This window comes from Mastigoproctus giganteus, chromosome 12, assembly GCF_048544385.1.
Source record: "Mastigoproctus giganteus isolate SK-2022 chromosome 12, ASM4854438v1, whole genome shotgun sequence".
NCBI lineage: Eukaryota > Metazoa > Arthropoda > Arachnida > Uropygi > Thelyphonidae > Mastigoproctus > Mastigoproctus giganteus.
In genome coordinates, this window is record NC_143586.1 from 113,724,117 (window position 1) to 113,745,360 (window position 21,244).

General features: G+C 39.4%; 1 protein-coding gene across 1 annotated transcript in view; it reads left to right on the forward strand.

The window, feature by feature from the left end:
- Window positions 1–4,668: 4,668 nt before the first annotated feature.
- The window catches only part of LOC150077351 (tetratricopeptide repeat protein 19, mitochondrial-like), a 32,906-nt gene continuing 16,330 nt past the window's right edge, over window positions 4,669–21,244 (forward strand). Inside the window, exon 1 of the mRNA XM_090386399.1 lies at window positions 4,669–4,830. Coding sequence (XP_090242525.1) covers window positions 4,712–4,830 — 119 coding nt within the window. The 5' untranslated portion in view covers window positions 4,669–4,711. The remainder of the gene's footprint in view (window positions 4,831–21,244) is intronic.

The window sequence follows — 21,244 nt, forward strand, 5'->3', positions numbered from 1 at the left end:
TATAGAGGCATATGATACAAGAAAGCAAGCTAATGCAGCACAGCCAAAAAAAAAAACAAAAAAACTCCAATTTCACCCAACCATTCGTTCGAAATATTTGTCCAGCTGAGCTTTAAATTTATTTAGGCTATGAACTTCCACAACAAGGGATGAAAGCCCGTTCCACCAACCAACTACCCACTGGCAAAAGGCAAATTTCCGCACATCTATCCTACATCTGTCTTTCCTCAATTTGAATTTATGCCCTCTCAGGTGATTATTCTGAGCAAGAGGAAGAATCCCATCAGCATTTAGCATGCTCAAACCATTCAAGGCTTTATACACCTCTATCAGATCACCTCGCAGATACCTAGTCCCCATATACTGTAATTTTCAAAACTTAACCCTTTCTTCGTAAGAGCAACCCTTTGTTCCATTCACTAATCTTGTTGCCATTCTCTGTACTAATTCCAGCAGCTCTACATCATTCTTGAAATGAGGCCTCCAGACCTGTATACACTACTCAAGGTGTGGCTTGACCATTTCCTTATACAAGGGAATAATCACCTACTTATCCCTGCTAGAAGAATTCCTGTATATCATTGACAAGACACCATGAGTTACCCTTGCAGCCCGTCCGCACTGCTCAAAAAAAAAAAAAAAAAGAATCATATCTCCCTGCACAGTAACCCCCAGGTCTTTTTCATTCTCTCCCACTGTCAGTGTAGCACCAAGAGTTCATATGTCACTCTAGGGTTACTGTTTCCTATCTGTAGTACTTTACATTTGTCAATGTTAAGCTTCATTTGCCACCTCTCAGCCCATCTGCTCACTCTTTCCAGATCTTCTTAAAGCAGCATACTGTCAGTAGTATCCTTAACAACCCTGCCAACCTTTCTATCGTCTGCAAACTTGGACATTAAGCTTGACACACCATCATCAATATTAAATATAAATACAGAAAACAACAATGGACCCAACACTGAACCCTGAGGGACTCCATTAATAACATTAATCCACGATGAGCAGTGTCCATTGATTACCACTCTCTGTCTTCTCCCCCTCAACCATCCCTTTATCCATAGCAGTAATTTTCCACCAATGCCACACCGCTCCAATTTCTGCAGCAGTCTTACATGTGCAACAGTATCAAAAGCTTTTCTGAGATCCAAATATGTAATATAAAGTTCTTCCCTGCATCCAGAACTTTTGTGACTGCATCATAGTATCCAACCAGATTGGTCAGGCAAGACTTCCGCTTAACAAATCCATGCTGTGTCCCAGCTATAACAGAAGTCTTGTCTACATGATCCTGCAGTGCTTCTTTAACCAGTGCCTCCATTAATTTTCCTGGAACAGAAGTTAAACTCTCAGGTCTATAATTACTTGTGTCAGCCTTTGACCCTCCTTTGTGAATTGGGGTCACATTTGCACATCTTCAGTCTATGGGACTCAGGTACCCCTGAGTCCAAGGAAGCTCTCATAATTATGGCAAAGGATTTGCTCACTTTCTTTGCTGCCTCCTTTAATATAACTAGATAGATCCCATCCACTCCGGGTGCCTTTTTAATGTTTATCCTTAAACCTTTCTCCTGCTCTCAGTTCTTACAAAGTCATCTAGGTCACTTCCAGAGTTTACTTCACCTTTGGTATGCCCCTTCCTGAATAACTTCTGTGTGAATGTAGTGAATGTGTGAATACAAAATACTCATTTAGTTTGTTAGCCACCTGAGCAGGATCATCAACAGTTGAACCAATCTGATTCATCCCTTTCCTTCTAGAGTTTATATAAATAAAGAACTGTTTTCTGTTTTTCTTTGCATCCATAGCCAAGGATTTCTCAAAATCTGCCTTTGCCTGCCTAATCTCCTTTGTGACTTGGTTACAGTCCAGCTTATATCTATCACAGGCTTCCATGTCACCCATTAATTTATATGTATCGCATGCATTTTTATTCTCTGCCATATGTCTCATTAGTTCTTCTGACATCCATCTAGGCCTAAACCTTGAACAATATTTCTTAGTTGGTATGTAAGCCTAGTAGCTTCCAAGATAAATTCTTTGAATTCTTTCCATTTTGAATTTGCTGTTGGTAAAATCATCAGTTGGTCCCACAGCATAGAATTTAAATACTGTCTCAGACAGTCGTAATCGTCTTTACGAAAGCAAAACCCTTCCCTTTACCCCTGATGGTAGTTACCTCTTTGAGTAAATCCCACTTCAGCACACTGTGATCACTGCCACCTATTGGTTCCTTTATCTGCAGATTCTTAATGCATGAAGAATCTCTACTGATAATCAGATCAAGACTATTACTCCCTTAGTAGTTGCCTCCCGAACATGCAGATGTAGAAAACATCATACAATAAATCCACAATTGCCTTGCTAGAGTGTGAGTGACTTGAATGCGATGCAAGAAAGCAAGTGTGTGAGCTTATGCAGCATCAGTCAAAAAAAAAAAAAAAAAAAAATCACGCCATTCCCTCCCAATGCCTGTCCAATTCCTCATTAAATTTTTTTAACCTATCAGCTTCCGGAATGACAGATGTAAGTTTGTTCCAACAATTAACCACCCGCTGGCTAAAGGCAAATTTCCGCACATCTATTGTACATCTGTCTTTTCTTAATTTGAATTTATGTCCCCTTAGGTTCGTAATCTGAACAAGTGGAAGAATCCATCAGAATTCAGCGTGCTCAATCCATTCAAGGCCTTATACCCCTCAATCAGATCACCACGCAGGTGATCTGATCTCTAGCTACTTCAATTTGTAGAACTTAAGCCTCTCTTGATAAGAGGATCCCTTCATTCCCGTCACCAATCTTGATGCCCTTCTCTGTACACGGTCAAGCAAATCTACATCCTTCCTAAAATGAGGCCTCCAGACCTGTACGCAGTACTCAAGGCGTGACCTGATCATTGCCTTATACAGAGGGACAATCACCTCCTTTTCCCTGCTAACAAAATTCCTATATATCATTGGGAAAACCCCATGACCTGCCCTGTCAGCCTGTCTGCATTGCTCAGGAAACTTCATATCTGACTGCTCAATTACGCCCAGGTTTTTTTTTCATTTTTTACCACCTTAAGTGTAGTATCACACAGTTGGTACGTTTCTCTGGGGTTACGTCTACCCATATGCAGTACTTTGAATTTGTGAAGGATAACTTCAGTTGCCACTTCTGAGCCCATCTGCCCAAATTATCTAGATCCTGTTGCAGTAGCACACTGCCATTACTGTCATTACCAACCCTGCCAACCTTGTATCACCTGCAAACTTCGACACTAAGCCTGATATACCTTCATCAATATCATTGATAAATATACAAAACAACAGAGGACCCAACACCGAACCCTGTGGGACTCCACTAATAACATTAGTCCATGAAGAGCAGCACCCATTGATTACCACCCTCTGTCTGCTCCCACTCAACCATCCTTTTATCCATTGTGGCAACTTACCCTTAATACCATTCTGTTCGAATTTGTACAATAGTCTTCGATGCGCAACAGTGTCAAAAGCTTTCCTGAAATCCAAATAAATGATATCAAAATTATTTTTTGCCTCCAGTTCCTTTGCAACCACATCATTCGTTTGTGCGTTCTGGATGGGAGGGGACTCCTCCCTTAGGTTGAACGGCATATACTGCTTGTCCATCTTCCTTATGGCTTGGTGGAGTGCTGCTGTGTGTTTCTGGAAGTCATCCTTCAGGTTATCGATCAGACCCTTTCCTTCTTCTTTCTGTCCAATTGTCAGTTTCTCCACGGTTGTCTTGTCTTCGGATGGTGTTGGCGGCTCTTGGTCATCAATGCCCTTGTCTTTCTCATGATATCCTCCAGCTCAGTGTTAGCCCAATCAATATTCGATCACTTCACTATCGCGGCTGGGGTCATGATGCGTTGACCAAAAATGTTATGCGATTGCAGAGTGCTCAATCACCCCTGCGGATGGTTCTGTCATTTTTCGCTAGGCGATCTTGAAGGCTTCTGGAGCTTTCCTCTACATAGCAGATGCCACAATTGTGTCAAGTAATCTGGTATACAATACTGCTGCGTAAGAGGGGAGCGATGGGCGTCTTTAATGGGCGCTCATGTATGCACTCTCGCAGTCAACCCATCATGTACAGGATATTCAGTATGATTTATTCCAGTTCTAACGATTTATGTCCCGTTTTCATTTCTGTATGTACTTGCTGGAGAAGGAGTTCGTTACTCCTAAAACTACCTGTATTAAAACTTATTAAAGTTAGTTAGTTACTGCCTCCACTGGCTCTACTGTATTCTCTTCTTCTTATAACGGGTAAATTGCAAACTTGCGAGATTTATAGACATTTCCCTTCCTAGAAAAAGATACAAAGTAGGAGCTAAACACGGAACCGAGATTTTGTGTTTTGCAGCAACTGGAACTGAAAAAAAAAAGTTTGATTCCATATGCTGAGTCGAATTACTATAGCGCACCCTATCGTTCATATTTTTGTTTGATAAGAATTCCTGTTTTTGCTATGAGTTAATGTCACCGTTGTAGTAAATTATGCTTTCTGTTATAGCTAAGGAATAATAAATATATGTCCTATTATACCCTTTGCAGATAGTATATTATATATATTTACTGCCTGTGTGGTCAGTAGTATCACATTCATATATTATCGTGATAATTTGATTTATATCTCAGATTAGTGTGAAACGAAAATGGCATCGTTTTTAATTGTTGGTCGCAAGTTCTTTAATGTGTTTATGAGATCTGTTATTTCGGAATCAAAATTTTGCAACTTTCGTAAAAGATACTGTGCTGATTTCTTGCAGCGACGATATGTTAATTGCACTTTAAAAGATAAACGATGGCAACGAATAAGGTAGGATTCAGAAAGAAAGTTTTTATATATACTTATTCAAAGCAGCGCAACTAGATTTTTGAATGGGAGAAAGCAGAATGGTTGATATTGCATCACAGAGTAGTAAGATACAGAGTGGACACTCCCATAGCTGATAATGTTAAATCCTTTTACATGGTAAAGCAGGCGCCTCCGTAGCCAGGTGGGAAGGAGCAGCACTGCATAGCACACGCTTCTTGATTAGACCGGGGTTCGAGCCCGTCACCACCAAATACGGAAGAGGCGGAAAGGTCAGGGAATGACCACCGCATATCCCGGAGCAATATGCCCTTAGTTGCTAATGCTCCTAAAAACCAAATAAACAAACAAACGTGGTAAAGCGCATAGAAAGTGGATCCATCATTGTATGAACATGGAAATAGGCCGGAACATTGCGAAGAGTTCCTGGAGAATTTTGTACAGTTTTGTAGTTGTGATAGATATTATATTGATTCACTGATTATTAGTATGAGATACTCATAATTAATTATTATTTCTATACAAAAAAAAAAAAAAAAAAAAAAAAACGCTACGAAAGACGGCTGAATAGTGAAATATAAACATAAGTAAACATTTCGAGTAAAGGAAAAAAACAGTTATGATAGCCGTATGGGAACGCTGCAGACGGCGGTTTTCTCCTTCGGTTTTTCTTTTTCTCCCCATTTTTCTCCTTATACTTTATATTTATTTCTTCAGTGTAATATGTTAATTTACTTATGTTTTGACACATGTATAATAATTTAATAAGATATTTTTTAATCTTTTTAATACAATCGTCGTAATTATGAGAGCATCCTTGGATTCAGGGGAGGTCCCCACGGACTGAAGATGTGCAAATGTATCCCCAATTCACAAAGGGGGATCGAAGGGTGACACAAGTTATTACAGACCAGTTAGTTTAACTTCTGTTCCGGGTAAAATAATGGAGTCACTGGTTAAAGATGCATTGCAGAATCATCTAGACAAGACTTCAGCAATATTTCAGACACAGCATGGGTTTGTTAAGGGAAAGTCTTGTCTGACAAATTTGATTGGATATTATAATGTGATTACAAAGGAACTGGATGCAAAAAATAATTTTGATATCATATACAGTATTTGGATTTCAGGAAAGCTTTTGACACTGTTGCGCATGGAAGACTTGTACAAATTGGAGCGGAATGGTATTAAGGGTAAGTTGCTACAATGGGTAAAAGGATGGTTAAGTGGGAGAAGACAGAGGGTGGTAATCAATGGGTGCTCTTCGTGGACTAATGTTATTAGTGGAATCCCACAGGGTTCGGTGTTAGGTCCATTGTTGTTTTGTATATTTATCAATGATATTGATGAAGGTATATTAGGCTTAATGTCGAAGTTTGCAGATGATACAAAGGTTGGTAGGGTTGTTAATGACAGTAATGGCAGTGTGCTACTGCAACAGGATCTAGATAATTTGGGCAGATGGGCTAAGAAGTGGCAACTGAAGTTTAACCTTGACAAATGCAAAGTACTGCATATGGGTAGAAGTAACCCTAGAAAAACGTACCAACTGTGTGGTACTACACTTAAGCTGGTAGAAAGTAAAAAAGACCTGGGAGTAATTGTGCAGTCAGATATGAAGTTTTCTGAGCAGTGCAGACAGGCTGCCAGGGCAGGTCATGGGGTTTTGTCAATGATATATAGGAATTTTGCTAGCAGGGAGAAGGAGGTGATTGTCCCTCTGTATAAGGCAATGGTCAGGCCACACCTTGAGTACTGCGTACAGGTCTGGAAGCCTCATTTTAGGAAGGATGTAGATTTACTTGAGCGTGTACAGAGAAGGGCAACAAGATTGGTGAGAGGAATGAAGGGATCCTCTTACCAAGAGAGGCTTAACTTCTGCAAATTGCAGTGGGTGGAGACTAGGCACCTGTGTGGTGATTTGATTGAGGTATATAAGGCCTTGAATGGGTTGAGCATGCTGAATTCTGATGGGATCCTTCCACTTGTTCAGATTACGAACCTAAGGGGGCATATTTTCAAATTAAGAAAAGACAGATGTAGAATAGATGTGTGGAAATTTGCTTTTAGCCAGCGGGTGGTTAATTGCTGGAACAAACTTCCATCTATCGTTGTGGAAGTTGACAGGTTAAATAAGTTTAAGGAGGAACTGGACAGGCATTTGGAGGGAATGGTGTGATTTTTTTTTTTTTTTTTTTTGGCTGATGCTGCATAAGCTCATACACTTGCTTTCTTGCATCACATGCCACTACTATTACTACTACTACTACAATAGCCACACATTGGCTAAAATGCAGCCTAGAAGGAGATTAAGATGATAGTCAATGTGTGCCAATTGCAATAAACATTAATAAATAAAATAATTTATATATATACTACTGTATATAAAATTGTGGGCGATTATAGCAGGTTTTAGTATAGTGAGACCAATGTACCTGTCTCACTGTACTGAAACCTTTTATTACAAACCTGAACCCAGTAGTGTGTACATAAAATTCTGTATTTATTAATGTGAGTATTGGCTCGGCACACCCAGGGACCTGAGCTGGATATCATCATTTTTCTCTTTCTCGGCAATTCCCTTCTACTTTTAACTCTCTCTCTCTCAGGGTAAGTCAGGAATTTTTTTTTTTTTTTTTGGCTGGTGCAGCATAAGCCTCAAGCTTCCTTGCACCATGTAGCTAATAATAATAATAATAATCCAAAAAATATTACTTATTTGATCTTAACTCCATAAATCTACATCTGGTCACTTTGACTAACCTCAACTTTTGTTTGAAGTTTTGATTTAATGAACTGAACTCCTTTTGACTTCGGTTTTAATTTTTATTTAATTATTTTAGGCCTGGCATCCTATGAAATGAACTCTACATCATTTAGCTGCTAACCAGAGCCACTAATATATATATATATATATATATATATATATTTTTTTTTTTTTTTTTTTTTGTGACTAAATTTTGACTGCCTTATTACTGAGTTAGTTATCTTTAACAAAAGTAATTTAAATTAGCATTTTCATATATATATATATATATATATATAAATGAATATTAAATGTAACTCATTAAAGGTAATGTTTAAAACGTTACACAGGATGGATATATTCAGTTGATGATATGGTTTCAGTAAATAAAAAGATTAATAAGTCAGGTATGACAGATGCACCTAAAAGTGCAAAGAAGCATTACAGGATGCAAGAGTATGTATAAGCTGTATTGAATTAAGTATGCATAAATGGATGCGAAAGTTACACAAAGTGTGGCCGATCGGGTTAGCCAGGTGGGTAAAGTGCCTGCCCGGCAACACAAAGGTTGGGTTCGAATCCCGCCTCAGGCTTGGATCAAAGTACTGCAAAAACCTTGGGAGGTGTACTATGGCCACAGAAGCCGATGCGCCAACAACTACCAAAAAAAAAAACAAAAAAACCACAAAGTGCCAGTAACTAGAAGGGTGAGGATAGTTGAAAAATAATTGTAGTAAATATATGAAAGGTGAAAGAATGTTAGTATCCTAGAAGTTATGATGAATTAAGAAAATTATGGGCTGAATTACTAAGCCAATAGAAGGTGGGAGAACTGTAAAGTAAAATTAGTACAGCAAACTACCAATAAACCAAAAAATAAAAGTAAAAAATGTTACAGCTGTCAATAGATATGGGGGGGGACATAATGACAGCTGTCATCAGATATGGGGGGGACATAATGACAGCTGTACCATTTTCTACTTTTATTTTTGTTTTATTGGAATTTTGCTGCACTAATTTTACTTTACAGTTCTCCAACCTTCTATTGGCTTAGTAATTCAGCCCATAATTTCCTTAATTTATCATAACTTTTAGGATATAAGGGCAGAAAAGGTGATATAGTTGTACACGTTGGCACTAATGATATTAAGAGTAGGAGACCGGCGGAATTACTTAGCAAGTACAGGTCACTGTTGAAAAAAAGCCGTGAATTAGGGTTGAATTTGAAAGTGTCTGCAATTCTGCCCAGACACGATAGGAGGGAGTATATGATGAGAGCCTTGTCGATCAATTCGGCCCTGGAGGGATTGTGCAAGGCTCAAGGGGTAGAATTTTTTTTTTCAGCCTGGACTGTACTTGTTAACAGGAGAGATTGCTTCTACAGGGATGGGATACACTTAAATAGAAAGGGTGCAAGAATTTTTGCTGATGCTGTCGAGGCAGTGTTAGGTGGGTCGGTAAACTGCTACTTGGGGGGGATACAAGGACTAATAGATTAATAGTAGCCACTGGCAGAGGTGGAAGTGATTCTTGCACTGCTTCTATTGAAATGAGCAGAAGCCTGAAAAACAAGATGCAGGATATTTCAGAGACTGCTGGGAGCCATTGCGGTACAAGTAAACACATGGGTTGTGTTAGGGTAGCTAAGAATAGAAACAGGTGCATGTATACCTGCGTGTACACCAATGCTAGGAGTTTGGTAAATAAATTTGATGAATTTGAGGTATTGCTCAAAACATCAAAGGCAGATATTGTTGGGATATCAGAGACGTGGTGTCACACAGATATAAGTAATGCGGAACTGGAATTTTGGGAATACAATGTGTATAGAAAGGATAGACAGGACAGGAGGGGAGGAGGGGTTATGCTATTAATTAAGAAACACATAAAGTCCGGCGCCTCTGTAGCCAGGTGGGAAGGAGCAGCAGTGCGTAGCACACGCTTCTTGATTAGACCTGGGTTCGAGCCCATCACCACCAAATACGGAGGATGCGGAAAGGTCAGGGAATGACCACCGCATATCCCGGAGCAATATGGACTTAGTTGCTAATGCTCCTAAAAACCAAATAACAAACAACAAACAAACACATAAAGTCCAAGGAAGTGAAGCCAGTCGACATCGATGGACAGGGCAGTGTCGAGTCAGTTTGGTGTGACATAAGCATAGGGAAATCAAAATTGAGAGTAGGAGTGTGCTATAGGCCTAATGACTCTGATGAGTATAATAAGATATTGTACAGGGAAATAGAGTGGGCCAATAAATCAGAGAGTCTTATAATGGGGGATTTTAATTTCCCAGATATTGACTGGAATTTGTGGGTTGGTCACTCGCACACTAGCAAGGCTTTTGTGAATTTATTGGATGATTGTTTTCTACATCAGCATGTTCGTGGGGCAACAAGAGGGAGCAATACTCTTGATCTGATTATCAGTAGTGATTCTTCATGCATTAAGAATCTGCAGATAAATGAACCACTAGGTGGCAGTGATCACAGTGTGTTGAAGTGGGATTTACTCAAGGAGGTAACTACCATCAGAGGTAAAGGGAAGGGTTTTTGTTTTCGTAAAGGCGACTATGATGGTCTGAGACAGTATTTAAATTCTATACAGTGGGACCAACTGATGATGTTACCAACAGCAAACTCAAAATGGGAAGCATTCAAGGAACTAATCTTGGAGGCTACCAGGCTTTACATACCATCTAAGAAATATTGTTCAATGTTTAGGCCTAAATGGTTGTCAGATGAACTAATGAGACGTGGCAGAGAAGAAAAATGCATGGGATACATACAAATTAATGGGTGACATGGAAGCCTATGGTAGATATAAGTTGGTCTGTAACCAAGTCACAAAGGAGATTAGGCAGGCAAAGGCAGACTACGAAAAATCCTTGGCAAAGGATGAAAAGAAAAACAGAAAAGAGTTCTTTACATATTTAAACTCGAGAAGGAAAGGGATGAATCAGATTGGTCCACTGGATATTGATGGTTCAACAGTTGAGGATCCTGCTCAGGTGGCTAACAATCTAAACGAGTACTTTTCATCTAAATTCACGCATGAGGAGTTATTCAGGAAGGAGAATGATGTAGGTAAAGTAAACATTGGCAGTGAGCTGGATGATTTTGTAATAACTGTGTGTGCGCACGATGCAAGGAGTGTATCGATATCAGGCAACAACTCGGCGTTCTTGTGGGCCTATATGAGAGCTTGAAGGGCAGGGTGGATGCCCTCGAAGAAACTAAATTGAGGGGCCCATCAAGCTCTCAGCTGCCCACATCAACGCCAGAGCTTGCACTTGGGCATCGCGTGACACAGAGGCAACCCCCAAGGCAGAATGCGCTGGTCCCGAAGGAACTAGTAGTTGTTGGTGACTCTATTGTCAGGGAAACGGGGAACATGCTTTGTAAAAAAAGATAGGTGGAACAGGACCAGGGTATGTCTGCCAGGGGCAAAGGTTGATGACGTTGTAGAGCGAATATCATCTTTTAAGAGCACAAAAGGTGATATAGTTGTACACGTTGGCACTAATAATATTAAGAGTAGGAGACCGGCAGAATTACTTAACAAGTACAGGTCACTGCTGAACAAAAGCCGAGAATTAGGGTTGAATTTGAAAGTGTCTGCAATTCTGCCCAGACACGATAGGAGGGAGTATATGATGAGAGCCTTGTCAATCAATTCGGCCCTGGAAAGATTGTGCAAGGCTCAAGGGGTAGAATTTTTTTCAGCCTGGACTGTACTTGTTAACAGGAGAGATTGCTTCTACAGGGATGGGATACACTTAAATAGAAAGGGTGGAAGAATATTTGCTGATGCTATCGAGGCAGTGTTAGGTGGGTTGGAAAACTGCTAGCTTGGGGGGAGACAAAGACCAATAGATTGACAGTAGCCACTGGCAGAGGTGAAAGAGATTCTTGCACTGCTTCTATTAGAATGAGCAGAAGCCTGAAAAACAAGATGCATGGTATTTCAGAGACTGCTGGGAGCCATTGCGGTACAAGTAAACACATGGGTTGTGTTAGGGTAGCTAAGAATAGAAACAGGTGCATGTATACTTGCGTGTACACCAATGCTAGGAGTTTAGTAAATAAATTTGATGAATTTGAGGTATTGCTCAAAACATCAAAGGCAGATATTGTTGGGATATCAGAGACGTTGTGTCACACAGATATAAGGGATGCAGAACTGCAATTTGGGGAGTACAACGTCTACAGAAAGGATAGACAGGATAGGAAGGGGGGAGGGGTTATGCTATTAGTTAAGAAACACATAAAAACCAAGGAAGTGAAGCCAGTCGACATCGCTGGACAGTGCAGTGTTGAGTTAGTTTGGTGTGACATAAGTATTGGGAGATCAAAATTGAGAGTAGGAGTGTGCTATAGGCCTAATGACTGATGAGTATAATAAGGAACTGTACAGGGAAATAGAGTGGGCCAGTAAATCAGAGAGTCTTATAATGGGAGATTTTAATTTCCCAGATATTGACTGGAATTTGGGGGCTGGTTACTCACGCACTAGCAGGGCTTTTGTGGATTTATTGGATGATTGTTTTCTACATCAGCATGTTCGGGAGGCAACTAGAGGGAGTAATACTCTTGATTTGATTATCAGCAGTGATTCTTCATGCATTAAGAATCTGCAGATAAATGAACCACTAGGTGGCAGTGATCACAGTGTGCTGAAGTGGGATTTACTCAAAGAGGTAACTACCATTAGGGATAAAGGGAAGGGTTATTGCTTCCGTAAAGGCGACTACGATGGACTTAGACAGTATTTAAATTCTATACAGTGGGACCAACTGATGATGTTACCAACAGCAAATTCAAAATGGGAAGCATTCAAAGAACTTATCTTGGAAGCTACTAGGCTTTACATACCAACTAAGAAATATTGTTCAAGGTTTAGGCCAAAATGGATGTCAGATGAACTAATGAGGCATATGGCAGAGAAGAAAAATGCATGGGATACTTACAAATTAACACATGACACAGAAGCCTCTGATAGATACAAGTTGATATGCAACCAAGTTACAAAGGAGGTTAGGCAGGCGAAGGCAGATTACGAGAAATCCTTGGCAAGGGATGCAAAGAAAAACAGCAAAGAGTTCTTTACTTATGTAAACTCTAGAAGGAAGGGGATGAATCAGATTGGTCCACTTGATATTGATGGGTCAACTGTTGATGATCCTGCTCAGGTAGCTAACAAACTAAATGAATATTTTGCATCGACATTCACACATGAGGAGTTATTCAGCAAGGGGAATGCCAGAGGTCTATTCAACTCTAGCAGTAAGCTACAGAATCTTGAAATAACTGGGAGTAAAGTGGAGGAGAAACTGTTGAAGATAAACACAAGAAAGGCACCTGGGGTGAATGGGATCTATCCAGTTATATTAAAGGAGGCAGCAAAGGAAGTAAGCAAACCCTTAGCCATAATTATGAGAGCTTCCTTGGACTCAGGGGAGGTACCCATAGACTGGAAATGTGCAAATGTGACCCCAATTCACAAAGGAGGATCAAAGGCTGACACAAGTAATTATAGACCTGTGAGCTTAACTTCTGTTCCAGGAAAATTAATGGAGGCACTGGTTAAAGAAGCACTGCAGGATCATTTAGACAAGACTTTAGTTATAGCTCAGACACAGCATGGTTTTGTTAAGGGGAAGTTTTGCCTGACCAATTTGATTGGATACTATGATGCAGTTACAAAAGAACTGGATGCAGGGAATAACTTTGATATTATATAATTGGATCTTAGAAAGGCTTTTGATACTGTTGCACATGGAAGACTGCTACACAAATTGGAGCAGTGTGACATTGGAGGCAAATTGCTGCTATGGATAAAGGGGTGGTTGAGGCGGAGAAGACAGAGAGTGGTAATCAATGGACACTGCTCATCGTGGACTAATGTTATTAGTGGAGTCCCTCAGGGCTCAGTGTTGGGTCCATTATTGTTTTCTGTATTTATAAATGATATTGATGATGGTATATCAAGCTTAATGTCCAAGTTTGCAGACGATACAAAGGTTGGCAGGGTTGTCAAGGACACTACTGACACTATGCTGCTGCAACAGGATCTGGAAAGGTTGAGCAGATGGGCTGAGAGTTGGCAAATGAAGTTTAACATTGACAAATGTAAAGTACTACACATGGGAAACAGCAACCCCAGAGCAACGTATCAACTCTGTGGTACTACACTGACAGTGGTAGAGAATGAAAGGGACTTGGGGGTGGTTGTGCAGGCAGATATGAAGTTCTCTAAGCAGTGCAGACGGGCTGCAAGAGTAGCTCATGGAGTATTGTCAATGATATACAGGAATTTTTCCAGCAGGGATAAGGAGGTGATTATTCCATTGTATAAGGCAATGGTCAGGCCACACCTAGAGTACTGTATACAGGTCTGGAGGCCTCATTTCAAGAAGGATGTAGAGCTGCTGGAACGAGTACAGAGAAGGGCAACAAGATTAGTGAATAGAACAAAGGGGTGCTCTTACGAAGAAAGGCTTAAGTTTTGCAAATTACAGTGTCTGGAGAGTAGGCACCAGCGAGGTGATCTGATAGAGGTGTATAAAGCCTTGAATGGTTTAAGCATGCTCAATGCTGATGGGATTCTTCCTCTTGCTCAGAAAAATCACCTGAGAGGGCATAAATTCAAATTGAGGAAAGACAGATGTAGGATAGACGTGCGGAAATTTGCGTTTATCCTGCGGGTGGTTGGTTGGTGGAACAGCCTTCCATCCCTTGTGGTGGAGGTTGATAGCCTAAATAAGTTTAAGGCTCAGCTGGACACGTATTTTGAACGAACAGAGGGTTAAAGTGGAAGTGGTTTTTTTTTTTTTTTTTTTTTTTTGGCTGATGCTGCATAAGCTTGCTTTCTTGCATCAAATGCCTCTACTAATGCTAATGGTAACTGAGAGAAAAGTGGAGGAGAGATTGTTGAGGATAAACATAAAAAAGGCACCTGGGGTGGATGGGATCTATCCAGTTATATTAAAGGAGGCAGCAAAGGAAGTAAGCAAACCCCTAGCCATAATTATGAGAGCTTCTTTAGACTCAGGGGAGGTACCCATAGACTGGAGACGTGCAAATGTAACCCCAATTCACAAAGGAGGATAAAAGGCCGACACAAGTAATTATAGACCTGTTAGTTTAACTTCTGTTCCAGGTAAATTAATGGAGGCACTGGTTAAAGAAGCACTGCAGGATCATCTAGACAAGAATTCAGTTATAGCTCAGACGCAGCACGGTTTTGCTAAGGGCAGGTCTTGCCTGACCAATTTGATTGGATACTATGATGTAGTCACAAAAGAACTGGATGCAGGGAATAACTTTGATATTATATATTTGGATCTTAGAAAGGCTTTTGATACTGTTGCACATGGAAGACTGCTGCACAAATTGGAACAATGTGGCATTGGAGGCAAATTGCTGCTATGGATAAGGGGATGGTTGAGTGGCAGAAGACAGAGAGTGGTAATCAATGGACACTGCTCAACGTGGACTAATGTTATTAGTGGAGTTCCTCAGGGTTCAGTGTTGGGTCCATTGTTGTTTTCTGTATTTATAAATGATATTGATGATGGTGTATCAGGCTTAATGTCCAAGTTTGCAGACGATACCAAGGTTGGCAGGGTTGTTAAGGACACTACTGATACTATGCTGCTGCAACAGGATCTGGAAAGGTTGAGCAGATGGGCTGAGAGGTGGCAAATGAAGTTTAACATTGACAAATGTAAAGTACTACATATGGGAAACAGTAACCCCAGAGCAACGTATCAACTCTGCGGTACTATACTGACAGTGGTGGAGAATGAAAAGGACCTGGGGGTATTTTGTGCAGGCAGATATGAAGTTCTCTGAGCAGTGCAGACGAGCTGCAAGAGTAGCTCATGGTGTCTTGTCAATGATATACAGGAATTTTTCTAGCAGGGATAAGGAGGTGATTATTCCCTTGTATAAGGCAATGGTTAGGCCACACCTAGAGTACTGTATACATGTCTGGAGGCCTCATTTCAAGAAGGATGTAGAGCTGCTGGAACGGGTACAGAGAAGAGCAACAAGATTAGTGAATGGAACAAAGTGTTGCTCTTATGAAGAAAGGCTTAAGTTTTGCAAATTACAGAGTCTGGAGACTAGGCACCGGCGAGGTGATCTGATAGAGGTGTATAAGGCTTTGAATGGTTTGAGCATGCTAAATGCCAATGGGATTCTTCATCTTGCTCAGAATAATCACCTCAGAGGGCATAAATTCAAATTGAGGAAGGACGGATGTCGGATAGATGTGCGGAAATTTGCCTTTGGCCAGCGGGTGGTTGGTTGGTGGAACCGACTTCCATCACTTGTTGATGAAGTTGATAGCCTAAACAAATTTAAAGCTCAACTGGACAGGTATTTCGAACGAACGGAGGGGTGAAATGGGAGTGGTTTTTTTTTTTTTTTTTTGGCTGATGCTGAATAAGCTTGCTTTCTTGCATCATATGCCTCTACTAATGCTAATGCTAACATTCTTTTGGCTTTCACATATCTACTACACTTCTTTTTCAACTATCCTCACCTTTCTAGTTACTCGCACTTTGTGTAACTTTCACATCCATTTATGCATACTTATTGAATATATTAATGCAAACTTAATAAAGGCATATTGATTTAAGTCATACAATTAAAATCAAGACTAAAGACTTATAAGTCCAGTATAAGCAACAAAACTAAATAAATTAATAATAGTAATAATAAAGAAGTGTGTCACAGTCTTTAATACAGTCCTTAATTTCATAAACTGTAAAGATGCTATGACATATATTCCATGCTGTTACTGAGAGATAAGTTTTGCTTCCTTTGCTAATACAAATATTAGTATCTTTCTTACAATTCTAGCATCAAAATTCAGATAATTTTGATATTGGAGTTTTAAGAAAGATACTGATACAGATAAAGGCTGAAACATGGTTATGACTTTCTTGTAGATAGTTCACTAGACTGAAACAAGTGGCAGTTGTCATCTTGAAATATCTAGATTTAAATTATTTAACTATTCAATAAACTATTACTTTGATTAATATCAATACATTATTCACATTAATTAATGTAATAAGTTATGAATTAGTTATTAATTAGCTATAAACAGTATGTTTTTTTTTGTTTTTTTTAACATTTCATGAAATATTTTTTAGTTGTATCAATTATTACGAAAATTTACCTTAAATGTTCTTTCGGAAATTAGTGGAATCGTACTCCAGCTTTGTTACAAAAGAAATACTTCTTCCTGTCCATCATGTCAGTAGACAACTACACAAATAATTATAATAACGATAAAAGCAATGTAAATCGAACTTGCGATGCTCCATTAACACTAATCAAATTGAAATACTGTATCGGCTTTATTAGCATTGGGCATGCATGTAGTACTCTCTGGGTTTTGATGGCTGCGTTAGTTCCATGTTCATACAATGAGGGCGCTGGGAGTAATTGAGCAAGTAATTGAGTAATTGTATCTACTCCGTCCACTCTGTATCTACTACTCTGTGACACTGCTAATCCTCCAGTATAGTGTCATGCGTCATGGTTAGTTCGTAAGTCACCATTAGGTCCATCCTGTCGTGAATAATATTCTGATAGAACAGTTCCGACTTGTCACTGAACATGTAATTCTGACGGAGCATGCACAGTGCTTGCTGAATTAAAATTAACGAAAAAATAAGGGTAAAATTCAGTAACTGCTACCCCTTTCAAAATGGCGGCAAGGAGAGGAGGGGGAAAGCAGTGATTGACGAGTTGACACTCTACCTACTCACTGTGTTCCTCCCCTGCCTGGAGGATGTCAAGTGACACGCGGATGGCATGTGGCACAGCAACAAATATGGCTGCTGAAAACAAAGGATAAATCCTATAATTTTAAAAATTCAAGTAACAAAAATGCACGTACACCTTTCAAAATGGCGACGAGAAGTGGGGGAAAGCAGTGATTGACAGGTTGTGACTCCACCCACTCCGTCCCCCTCTTCATTTCAGGCGGATGTCACATGACACGACGTCTTAAAAAATAAATTCAGTAATACTGCAGAGAACGGTGCCCATTACAAAATGGCGTCGAGAAGAAAGGGGGGAAAAGCAGTGTCAAGCGGTTTGTAACTCCGTCCACTCAGTGCTTTCCCCCCTCTTCTCGGTGACCGCACGTGGTGGATGTCACATGACATAACAGTATGTTGGAGCTGCAAAGCGGCAATTGGTAATGTTCCAGAACCTGGTGCCCCTTAGAAAATGACATCGAGAAGAAGAGGCGGAAAGCAGTGACTTACAGTTCGTAACTATACCCACTCATTGCGTTTCCCCTTTTCTTCTCGACGTGGCATGCCACGTGGCAAATTTCACGTGGCATAAGAGTATGGCAGAGCTGAAAAACAACGAAATTAACGGCAATACAGTAATTTTTTCGGAGCAGCAACTAAAACAAATGCAATTTATTCCAAAAAGACAAAATCTCACGCAACATAACATGTTGGAGTTAAAATTAAGAAAATTTAACTCAAAAACAGTAACTTTTTCTCAAAATGAAACAAAAACTAATATGACATGCAGCAAATGAACAGTTTTTGCTAAATAACTCCTGAAGTCGTGTAAAAGCATAACCTAAAAACCTAAAAAAACGTAACCTAAAACATTTTTCACTAAACACAAATGAAAGTCGATCAAAAACATGACTCCATAAAATTTTTTTTTCTTCCAACGACCAATTTTAGCTTGAATCTCTTCCGAAGTCGCATAAAAACTTAACTTAAAAACCTAAACTTTTTTCGCTTAACAGAAATGAAAGTCAATTAACACATGCAACGAACAATAAAATTGCTCTTCACATAAGCACAAAATGGCAACATGAATTTTTTTTTTGAAAAGATCGCAACTGACACTATACTCAACCAACACAATACTAGGTTAATAATACTTGAAAATAACACAGAAACTAATAATACTTGAAAATAACACAAACACAAATAAAACTCACCTCATAAACACAAGAACTCGGGACTAAATAAGCAACCATTTGTCAAGCAGCAACGGAACATTAACTCCAGCAAACAGCAACAAACGAACAGCACAGACCACAAACCAGCATACAGATGAAACAATACGCAACGAATTTTGCATCGAGTGCTCCAGTGACGTGTCACGTGACGCCTGCCCGAAACGAAGCGGGGGATGCAGTCAGTGGGCGGAGTCACAACTTGTCAATCACTGCTTTACCCCGTTCTCACAACCAATTACATGGGTGCACCGTATACTGGAGTACAGCACGGCAATTTTTAGGAGCAGCAAGTAACAGAAATGCAATTTATTCGGGGAAAACAAAACGTCAAGTAACATAACAATATCTCAGATTTAAAATGAAGAAAAATTAACATGAAAACAGCAATTTTTTTTCAAACCAAGAAACAAAAAGTAATACCACGTGCAGCCAATGACCTGTTTTTTCTTGAATCCCTACTGGAGTTGCGTAAAAACATAACCTTTTTCTTACTAAACACAAATGAAAGTCAATTAAATACATGATGCCTCTTAATTGTTTTTTTTTTCCATCGATTGGTTTTTGCTTGAATCCCTACAGAAGTCACGTAAAAACTAACCTAAAAACATAACTTTTTTTCTAAACTCAAATGAAATTTGACTAACACGTGCAATTAACAATAAAATTCCTCTTTGTATATGCACAATATGCCAATAGAATTTTTTTTTTTTTTTTTAAAGAACATAACAACTGACATGATACTAGGTTAATGAGATGGTAAAAGAAAACTCACCTCATCAGTCGAGGTATGCGGGCTTGCAGCAGCAAAAAACAACGAAACAGTTTACCTGCAGAATGGAACAGGATAGATGACAAATGCAGGACGACACGAGGAACCACGTGGTAAGCTAACCCAATATTAATTTTTGCCACTTACGGTAATTAAAAAGATGTTAAAGGAAAAATACGAACAATTTATGAATGAATATTTCCAAGTTTCACTTTTCATTACTCAGGAAGACACAAGGTACCGCATAGCAAGCAAATTCATATTGTTTTGTAGTCGCATTTACCGCTGCAATGACGTCGTGTCACATGATGACCACCTGAAACAAAGAGGGGGATGCAGTGACTGGGCTGAGTCACATCTGTGACATTAGGTTGTGACAATACCGATGATGAGAGAAAGAAAACGAGGACAACAAAGGTATTAAACCTTCTAAACGTGAAATGATGGCATTTGCTGAAACTTAAGTTAGAAAATTTTCAATTAGGTTACAGTTAAATGAAAGAGATACAATTCGTGGATTTCGGAAATATCTAATTGAAAAGATGGTTTCGGAAGAATTGAAGTATTTGATGGATGCTCTGAGTACGATACCAATTTCATCGAGTGATTGTGAACAAGGATTTTCACAAATGAATCTGATTGTCAGCCTAACCAGAGCTTCGTTGGTGACAAAAACAGTTTCTTCACTACTGTTTGTAGTCCCACTGCTGACCCGCTTCGATCCAGCAAAATATATTGATTCGTGGCTGCTCTGAAAACATCATTAAGAAAGAGACACATAAAGAGGAAGAAAATAAGTCGGCAGAGGGTGTTGGATGAGAACTTAATGAAAATTTGAAATATTCTACAAGAACTTTATTATGAAATCATTTTTATTTATGTTATTTATTTTTACTTATTATTTTTAGGGGCCGTAATCTAACAAAGGACCCTATAATGTCACTCGGTGGTCTGTCTGTCTGTCTGTATGTCCTTTTGTCACAGCATTGTATCTCTGGAACCACTCAACCTATTGACTTGAAATTTTGCATGGATTTGTACATCATGTGAGAAATGGGGAGGTAAAATATGAGGGGAACAAAAATGTCCTCGACAGCCTATAGCTTATTATACACCGTTGGAAAGAGCTCAACGAGTAGGTTTAAAATATAATTTTAAAATATTTTTAAAATTAAAAGGTAATTTTTTTCCTTTACCCTTGATCGTAGTTACATCTTTATGTAAATCCCGCATCAGTACACTGTGATCACTGTCACTTAGTGGTTCCTTTATCTGCAAATTCTTAATGCATGAATAATCACTGCTGATAATCAGATCAAGGGTATTACTCCCTTTGTTGCCCTCGAATATGTTGCTATATGAACCAATCCTCCAATAAATCCACAAAAGTCTTGCTAGCATGCGAGTCACCAACTCACAAGTTCCAGTCGATATCTGGAAAGTTAAAATCCCCCATTGCAAGACATTCTGATTTACTGACCCATTCTATTTCTCTGCACGACTGTTCATTGTACTCATCAGAGTCATTAGGCCTATAACATACTCCTATTCTCATTTTCCCTTTCTCAGTGTTTGTCACACCAAACAGACTCAACATTGCACTGTCCAACTGTGTCAACTGGATGCACCTCCCTAGATTTTGTGTTTCATAACTAATACCATAACCCCTCCTCCTCCTTTCCTACCCTGTCTGTCCTTTCTGAACACATTTTACTCCCCAAATTCCAATTCTGCACATCTTATATCTATGTAACACCATGTCTCCAATATCCCAACAATATCTGCCTTTGATGTTTTTATCAGCACTTCAAATTAATCAGCTTTATTTACTATACTTCTAGCATTAGTGACATTCAAGTATTCATGCACTTGTTCTTACTCTT